The 9,299-nt window shown below is 44.8% G+C and overlaps 1 protein-coding gene across 1 annotated transcript; it reads left to right on the forward strand.

Annotated features, from left to right (window-relative positions):
• Window positions 1-4,245: 4,245 nt before the first annotated feature.
• LOC123449118 (protein CHAPERONE-LIKE PROTEIN OF POR1, chloroplastic) lies at window positions 4,246-8,552 on the forward strand. Its single transcript, XM_045126211.1, has 5 exons — window positions 4,246-4,383; window positions 5,796-5,992; window positions 6,085-6,188; window positions 6,623-7,067; window positions 8,039-8,552. Exons 2-5 carry the CDS (start codon window positions 5,841-5,843, stop codon window positions 8,187-8,189), a joined length of 852 nt encoding a protein of 283 aa, XP_044982146.1. The 5' UTR covers window positions 4,246-4,383; window positions 5,796-5,840; the 3' UTR covers window positions 8,190-8,552.
• Window positions 8,553-9,299: the final 747 nt, after the last annotated feature.

Raw genomic sequence — 9,299 nt, forward strand, 5'->3', positions numbered from 1 at the left:
TGCAAACGAGGGACTTACTCATCAGACAAAGCCCAGCGGCGGCGAACGCTAGGCGACCCTGAGGGCCCTCCGCCGCTGCTCCCAGGGGCGGACGGAGCCGCGCGTTTCCCCCTGCCAGGATCGCCTCCTGGGGACGCCATGTAATACGAAGAAACGAAGGGGAGAAGAGGTTTTTCTCGGCGGAGCAAAGGAAGCAAAGAGGAAGCTCAAGATCGTAGTGCCTCTCCCGTGCCAAGGGCGGGGCAGATTTATTGGCAAACCGCGGCCACCAAGCGTCGTGGGAGCGCGAGCGTCGCGCGCCCCTTGGGTGCCGCGAGGTGGACCGACATGCGCATTGCCGCCCACGTCGCCTCACGTGACAAACGAGTAGTCATGTCCGTGAGGGGCGTTGGGCGTGGGCCGGCCACTCCGATGCCATTGAATGAGTGACAATGATGGTCGGTGTAGTTCTTGGAGATCGTGTCATCATGGTCTGGTGCGCCCCAGACGCCTTGGGGAGCCAAAGCGTCGCCGCATGGCGGCTGGACACGTGTGCCGCGTGGTCCGCAGGTATTTGGGGTCCGCGACGCTTCAGACTTCCCTCAAGACTTCGCCAAGAAGCCCGCCCAGGTGTGCCTTGGGCCCGGGGGCTACTGTCGGTGTTCTGGGAATGGGGGTACCCAGACCTGCCTGCCTGTGGCCGAGGGTTGGCCCACTTCATCGGCCAAAACCAACAGGCCCGGCACCACTCAAGGCAAGGCCCTCGCGAGGGCCCAAGCCTCGCGAGGAGGAACAACATAAAGACCCATAGGGGGCCTCCTGAGGACCCTGTGGAGCGGCGGATATTCCGAGGCGAGACCCGGCCTCAGGAGTCGAGGACGACGCACGGGAAGGACATGCGACCAGCAGACAGCAGGACGGTACAGTTCCCCCTTTAGTGCAAAGGGTGCAAGGACGCACGCATGTCTCCAGGGCATCTCCTAAAGGTTTCCATTCTGGTGCAACAAGGCCACCACCGCCCACCAGCGGGACGGATGTCATCCCTCGACCCGTCCCTGCTGCATTGATAGCCACTTTGCAGGCGAAAACTACTTTTGGACATGGGAATCATGTTCCCCTATCCCCCTCTAAAATTGGCACCCGGGCCGCCGCTATATATAGAGAATAGGTTACTTTGTACAGGGACACGCCCATCTGATCCATTCGTTCGCCCACTGGCACCACACAAAGGCCACCTAGCCTCCGGAGGCCCTCGAACATTGTACTAGTTCATCCACCAACCTCCACGAGAGGCAATCCACCAAAGCAGGAGTAGGGTATTACGCTTCTCAGCGGCCCAAACCTGGGTAAACTACCGTGTTCTGTGTCTTCCTCACCATCGAGTGAGTTCTCTGTCATCCCGAGCGAGTAGCGAGTTAGGTGAGGCGAGCCCGCGAGAGATCTTCGTACACGCCCCTGAGTTCGAATCTTTAGGGTTTTGCGGAGCCCAAAATCCGACATACACCTCACGGGAGGAGGCCATCTGACGACAACATTCAGACACCTTTCACCGTGAATCCATTGTGTTCGCCCAAATGACGCATAGATTCGGCATGAGGTGTGTCGTCGCTGCCTCGCCGAAGGCGGTGCGGTGTGTCTCGCATCCGAACGATGTGACATATGTGCAACCCCTTCGTTGGCACGCCGAGGGGGAGGGGGGCACATGGGCATCGTTGGACACAAATACGGCAGGACATGCCCGCCGTGCGAGGCAGTGGGCGCGGGAGACGACGTCAGCCCTCGGGGGCAGTGGATGTTGGTGAGGCAAAGTCGCATTCTCCGACGCCCAGTATGGTGCACGAGTGCGGGCACCGCAACCGCGTCATGATGGAAGTCGCCAGCTCCTCCTAGGACGGATCCACCATTGATCTCATGTCCACCGACACAGTGAGGGTTCGACGCTCCGACGAGAAAGAGTATGGCATGGGAGACGGCGACGCCTCGAGTCGTGCAATTCGGAGCGAGACGGTGCATGAGATCGACACTTCGAGGGGCGCAGCTCGCCTTCGAAGATGGGCAAGACGGAGTCGGACAAGCTCTACTTAAGATTATGTTTACATTGCATGTAATGGTATGAGTTTGAGGTTTCTAATTTAAGGTATGTGGTTGTGAAATATATTGTTTGAGGCGTGACCGTTCACTGTATGAAGACGCGTCCACGGGCATTTGAGGGGTCGGATTTATTGTATTCGCATGTCGATGCTCTAATCTTCTGAATTTAAAGAGTAATTTTTCAATATCCATAATAATTTTTTAAAATCCCGAATATTTTTTGAAAATCTAGGACATTTTCGGAATTTATAAAAAAGTTTGAAAAACGACAAGTTTTAAAATTCGGAACATTTTATAAAATCAAGATCATTTTTGGAATTTAAAACAATTTTAAAACATGAAATTAGTTTCACTATTGTACATATTTTTTTTGTTTTTTCCAACATTTTTGAGAATACAAAGCATTATTTTAGAATACCAAACAATTTTTTGAAAATCCTAACATCTTTTGAAGTTATGTATTTTGGAAAATGGCAACTATCTGAAATTTAGAACATTTTTTACAAAGTTTTTTTGAAATACAGTACATGTTTTGAAAATCCAAAAGATTTTTTGAATTTATAAACAATGTTTGAAAAATGAGAATTTTCTGAATCTGAAACATGTTTTAAAAGCAAGAACATTTTTCTAAAATTAATACCAATTTTCGAACACAAACTTAATTTAAAAATTAAACAAAATTTTGATATTTCGAATATTTTCTGAACATATCAAACATTGTTTAAAAATGTCAAACATTTTTTAAATACCAATTTTTTTTGAAAATTCGAAGCATTTTTTGAATTTATGAATATTTTTGAAAAACTATAACTATTAGAATTTAATATATTAAAAAAATTTGGAATTTGATGAACAATTTTCGGACATGACTTATTTTTAAAAAGATAAAATAACCTTAGAAGAAAAATGAAAAAAGGTAAAAACAAAAAAACAGTGACTAAGTGTACTGGATCGACCCAAATGTCATCTGGAGGTAGGGGGGAGGGTGTGGGGAGCGACTACCTGCCGAGGAATACGACAATAGCATATATTTCCAAACAGAAGGTTTTTCAAAATCACTAGTTAGCGAATACACCTTTCAACGATTACTTCCACCTTCACAGATTACAATAAGTGGTGCACTGCATTCTTGCCACTTGTCGCAACTTGAAAGTTTTTTCTTTTTTCGTAGATCAGTATTTTCAAAATGTTTTATCTCCTAAACCGTGCATTTAAATCTCGAACCGTTTTCATCGTTGGCTTTCTCGCATCGAGATCTTCAAAACTAGATACCATATTGATAGGTTTTGACGAACCTTTTTCACAAAAAAAACGAAAGAAAAAACCGGACGGAAAAACATGCCTCAGGCGATAGAAAAGAAATAGTAAACGGGTTTTTTTTCCTTTCCAAGAGCACGACCTCTCGCGAAGGAAAAACCGTGCCTCTCGTGAAAAAGGAGAGCAGAAAACGCGTTTTTTTCTTTTTTGTGAGAGGCACGGGCCTGCCTCTCGCAAAGGGAAAACCGTGTATTTCGCGAAAGCAAAACCTTGTCTTTCGCAAAAAAAACATAAAACATATTTTTTCTATTTCGGGAAAGGCACAAGCGTGTCTCTCGCGAAAGCAAGACCGTGCCTCTCACACACAAAAACAAAAAACACGTTTTCCATTTTCCGAAGGGCACGGGCATGCCTCTTGTGAAGGCAAAACCGTGCCTTTCGCGGAAGCAAAACCATGCATCTCGTAAAAAATCACGTTTTTCTCTTTTCGAGAGGCTCAACCGTGCCTCTCACAGTAGCAAAACCGTGACTCTCGTAAAAAAACAGAAAACACATTTTTTCGCGAAAAAATTGATCTATTTTCGTCCAAAAGTTACGAAAGACCGCTGAAAAACCATAACACCAAAAAAATCGGAAAAAACCATTCAAAAAATAATAAATTCAAAAAAAAAAAGCTCAGAACGCGACACGTGACGGTGGTTGAAAACGGGCCAAGTGGCAGCGTGCGGGAGCGCTGGGAGGCTCCCGAGGAAGTGGTAGCTAACTAGTTGCTCCCGAGGTCCCTAAGTTTTCTTCCGGGTTGTATGTATTCTGTTGGGCCTTTTGATCTTCGCAAACAAGTGTGTGAAGGCCCAGTGTGGTCTTCCCCTTCGTTTACGGCCCTGGCCCGTTGGTCTGCCGAAGTTCGGCCCCGGCAGTATCCATCTCCCCTCCCCCCGCCCCCGTGTCCTGCGTTCCCCCACCACCCTCACCGACCGCTCCGCCACCTTATCCAAGGAGGCGGCCTCCTTCTCCGACGCCGCTCCCCGTCCGCCGGACGCACTGCTCACCTCGCCGGTAAGCTCTTTGCCTCACCTTCCTCCCCCCGCTTTTTCAGCGTTTCCCGCGCGACTTCGTCATCAACGCCCGATAGGCATGAAATCAGATGAGGATGGTAGACGGCAACAGTTCCTAACCCTAGCCGTTCTTTTCTCAAGTCGCCGCTTATCTTCTTGCTGCCCCCGTGTTTGCCTCCGTGGCACCAGCCTATTGACGTCTTCGACGAGGACGTCCGCCACCGAGCCGCCGGTTGCCCTTTGCTGTCGCGGTCCCTTCCGTCGGACGATCCTGCCCCTGTATCTGTATCGCCACGATTTCTTTCACCCAGGCCGGCGACGCCACCGTGGATCTCGTCCTCCCTCACTGAAGCGATTTTCCCTTGAGTTAATGTTGTCCGATTTCGCTGCAGATTGGCTTGACGTTAGAATTTAACAGTTGGATCCACTTTGCTTGGATTCCATTGCTAAAAATCATGCTGCTGTCTGCTACGGTGCCCTGTCGAGCCGGGCTCGAGCTGATATCTGCCCATCTTGAGGTTCGCATGAGAGTTGAGCACGAGCCAAGCCCACCCTGGCTTCCTCAGGTTCAGCTTGTTGACAGCCCTGCTGTTTTCTGTGCGGTGATCTGCTGCCCAGTTATGCGTGTCTAATACTTTAGGTTAGCCGTGGTATTGCTTTAAATGCAGGCAGATGCTTTGTCTAGGAGAGTACATGAGGTGTGTGCCACACAAATCGTGGAGATATACTTTCTTAGTATCTCTCTATGTTTGATTTCTCAAACCTGCAGAACTGTTAATTTTATGCAGAAATTTTTAGTAGGACGGTGTGCCTTGCGTTCTTATGTTTTAGGTTGGATGGGATCCTTGATTCACTAGCCTCGATGGTTTATTTGTCGCTCCTTGCTTGATTTTGTCCTGCCTATGTAATCCACTGTTTGTGGATTGTGGTGCTTAAAATGTATAACAACTGAACATCAATCTGGGTGGTAATCTGTATAGAGCAAAAGGGTTTCGTGTTTACTTAATGCTAATTCTGGGCAGTTTCATGTTTATGTAATGCTAATGTATTGTCTATAGGACAAAGTAGTTTAGTTTAACTATAGAACATGATTACGAAGAACAGCAAAGGAAACCCTAGAGATGATTTGAATTTTAACTGGAGTTGACACATGTAGCATATTGGACCTATCCAGACTTAAAAATAGCAGAATTATAGCGTTCAATATAGTAGTGGCTTTAATGGTTGTAGCTGTGATCATGAATTTTAACTCAATCGCCTATATGTCCGAAAAACCTATAATGAGCTATTTAAATCACTGCTTGTGGTGTTGATTTGTCTCGGAGCAAGCATCAGAGTGCTGACTCATATTGTTATTGTACCTCTCCTGTTTTCTTTACTAATTTTGTATGTCCTGTTATTTGTTTATCTTAGGAGGGTGAAATATCCTCGGTTCAGGTTGTTCAGCTATTTCTTGAGATGTTGGCGCATGGTCTAGCAACCAATCCCTTAAGGGGTACTCGATCTCCACTTACTCCGAGGGCATCAAGTGCACCCCTGGGACTCGTCTCTTCATTGGGATTCAACAGGGGGTGTAAGGAAAAGGTTAAGCTTTTTATCAATGTTGATAGGTATAATAGTTATGCTTCTTCTGACCTCACAATCAAAGAATTAATCTAGTTTACACTGTGAGAAAAAGCCTTACTACAGTCCTTCAATGCAGATACACAAAATATAATTCTCCTTCCAACACACAGCGATGTTCCAGAATATCCCCACTTGCATCTGCATCTGCATCCTTTGGTGACATGGCGGACTCTTCAACCCGTAAGTATATAGCTGCCTATGTATATGACAACAAAACCATTACATGGTAGTGTCTTTGGATGTTATTAGTCATTTTTCGTTGTATTCAGTTATAGTAATACTGAAGTAGAACTAATACGGAACAACTGACTCATGTGCATCTCAGATGCAGATGAGTTGATCGTAGATGGTATGATGGTAACATGTAAGCATCAAATGACATTGTGGCCAGGGTATCTCTTTGGGCCTTGTTACACATGTACATGCATGTTAAGAGAGATCAGTAGTGCTAAAATCAACCATATCAATCATTAACTCATTTTCTTTTCTATGCTTGTTGTATGAAAATTCACATGGCGCTGATATTTATATTGATTCTGTTGATTGAACTGGCTTTTTTGTTTGTTCTTTCATGATTAACCTCTAGAATTCTTTTTAACTGCTTAATTCTTCAGCCATTTTTCCTAGAATCCATGTGAAGGATCCGTACCAACGACTTGGAATCAGCAAGGAAGCATCTGAGGAAGAAATTCGAGCTGCCAGGAACTTTCTCATAAGCAAGTATGCAGGGCATAAGCCAAGTGTTGATGCAATTGAGTCTGCCCATGACAAAATCATCATGCAGAGTTTCTTTGATAGAAAAAAACCGAAAGTGGACCTCAAGAAAAAATTTAGGGAACTTAGTCAGTCACGTCCTGTCAAGGCTGTTCAGGGCAGATTTTACACACCATCTAGCAAATTTATTTGGAAGACAGCGATTACTTTTGTTTTGCTTGGAGTGCTTACACTTGTTTTCCCTACCGAAGAAGGTCCAACTCTTCAGGTCTTAATCTCTTGTGCGGCAAATATCTATTTCCTTTATCAGCGACTTAAAAGTGGATGGAAATCATTCTTTTACGGGTATACTTTCTTCCCCTTCCATTGTTATGTTTCTACCTTTGGTCATTAAGGATATTGTCTCTTAGTATTTGATTAGTTATGTGCAGTACTAGTGTTTGCTTTGGGCTATGATGCTCCGGATCAGCAAATAGACATTTTGTGCACATTCCAAATCCTAACATGATACTGGAGCCAGATAAGCCAAATCTCAAAGCCTGGTGGGTGGCCACTGTTAGTTAATTGCTATCTTCACCACCAGGACAAATATCTATCTCCTGATAGTGGTGCCAATAAATAGAGTTTCAGAAGTTTGCTTATAGATTGTTAATTTACTGTTCCTGGTGATATATGTGATCATTACTTTGATAGACACCAATCGGTGTGATCAATGCAGCACCTGTGTATAGGAGTCATTTGGTTAATGCTGGATCGTTGAAACTTGAAGGCTTATCATTTGGCCTGGTAATAAAGATTAGGGAGCAGAATGCAATAGGTGTTGACTGGTGCATTGCATGTTCTAAGTGGGTTTCACATTTTGTTCCAGTTAAGTAGAGTTTTGTCGTCTCTATTAGATTGTCCTTTCCGGTTATTGGTGTTTTATGTGATTATTAGCATTTAACATTTTAGGTATACTCTGCTAAGTTTTTATCAGCTTTAAGGTTGAGTACTGGGGTACCAACACAGAGGCCATTCGCTAGCTGTTGACTATATGTGCTATACAAATAGCACGTTGTTCTAGAAACATATTTACAGATCAGATATGAACTAGGAGTAGGCCTAAAGAACACATTCACACATTAGAAATCCATGGACTAGCAGTAGGCATCCAGAATTAAGGACACGTTTTTCTGCTGCTGGCCCAGCAGATTGAGTTAACTAGTCAAGTGAATCATTGATGCTCTTTTGAGATTTACAGAAGGGCATGGGGTCTGGTTTCGAGAAATGAATTGGTATGATCAGTTGCTGATGCTAAGTTTGATCTGTTATTTCAGGTTCGGCTCCTTCTTTGCTTCCTGGTTTCTTGCCACATTCTTGATGGTATCGGTAATTCCGCCTATACTGCCTGGTCCAAGGAACTTGGAAGTGAGCACTGCGTGTGTTGCTTACGCATTCCTTTTTGTATCATCAACCTTCCTGAAGTAGGAAATCTTTGGTTTTTCAATTTCCATGCTATAAGCCCTTAGCCTTGCAGCAGTCAATATGGTGGGTCCCCTCCTGCTTGCAATAGTATGTACAACGCATCGACAGTCCTTTTATTTATTTTTCAGGGGTGGAAATGTTAGTTCTTTGCTGAGTTTCTATCTAGTATATACATCAGGTTGTAATGTGCGACATAGATCTTTTTTGCCCTGGCCCTTGAACAGTTTGGTACCACCTCATGTAGGCATTTTGATTGCTGTATTAAATGCATTTCGTTTTTTTTTTGGATAGATCATAAGATATTGACATAAATGGCTCTCATTCCGGTGCTGTACAGTTCAATTCTCAATCCCTTTCATTTGATTATTATTGCTTCTCAACTGTGGTGATTGCGTTTGCTACTCTAGATGGCAACTGAAGGAATATCTTAGGTGGTTATGCCTGCTCTGATCTGATCTGAACCTGGCAGCTCTTGAGTTGTTGAGCCTGCTTTGTCGTCTGGTAATTGGCAATGCTTTGATTGGCCATCACGAGCTTTGAGCTTTGAATCCCGTGACATGAAGCCAGCAGGAATTCAGAGGCCAGTCCATGATACTATTCGCAGACTATTATAAACCGCTTGGCCCGGTCTGTATAAGCATGACGCGTCTGTAGCACACAGTTGCTTAACATGGACGATTGCACATGGTTTACCAAGAGAAAAAGTGATATCCTACATGTCTAGAATGTCCTGGTGTCTCATGAACTGATGGTGCCGTAGCCTTTCCTAGTAGATTGAACAGATGTTGGTCACAGAGGAGGAACATCTTTTGATCTCCCTGGACTAGATGGTCATGGTAACGGATAGAGAGCGAGCAGTAGCTGCTGGTGCTGCTCCATGATTATTTTGTCAGCTACTTTTCACCCACTAACTAGACGTTTTCAAACCGAGTTTGCATCTAGAAGAGGGTCGAGGCAAAAGACTATTCTGATCCTTGTGATCCAGGGCAAACCACCTCCGTATACATATATTATTTGTTAATCATATCTAGAAAAAAGGCGTGGTACCTTTTCTCCCTTGATCCTAGCTACTTTTCGGGTTGACCAATAAACTGTTGCCACTGTGGTCCTCTG

The sequence above is a fragment of the Hordeum vulgare genome, chromosome 4H (genome assembly GCF_904849725.1).
Source record: "Hordeum vulgare subsp. vulgare chromosome 4H, MorexV3_pseudomolecules_assembly, whole genome shotgun sequence".
In the NCBI taxonomy this organism is placed as follows: domain Eukaryota; kingdom Viridiplantae; phylum Streptophyta; class Magnoliopsida; order Poales; family Poaceae; genus Hordeum; species Hordeum vulgare.

Coding starts and splice junctions, on each gene's coding strand:
- LOC123449118 (XM_045126211.1), top strand. CDS start 5,841: ATGTTGGCGCATGGTCTAGCAACCAATCCCTTAAGGGGTACTCGATCT. Junction 6,189..6,622: donor CATGGCGGACTCTTCAACCC/GTAAGTATATAG, acceptor TTAATTCTTCAG/CCATTTTTCCTAGAATCCAT. Junction 7,068..8,038: donor TGGAAATCATTCTTTTACGG/GTATACTTTCTT, acceptor CTGTTATTTCAG/GTTCGGCTCCTTCTTTGCTT.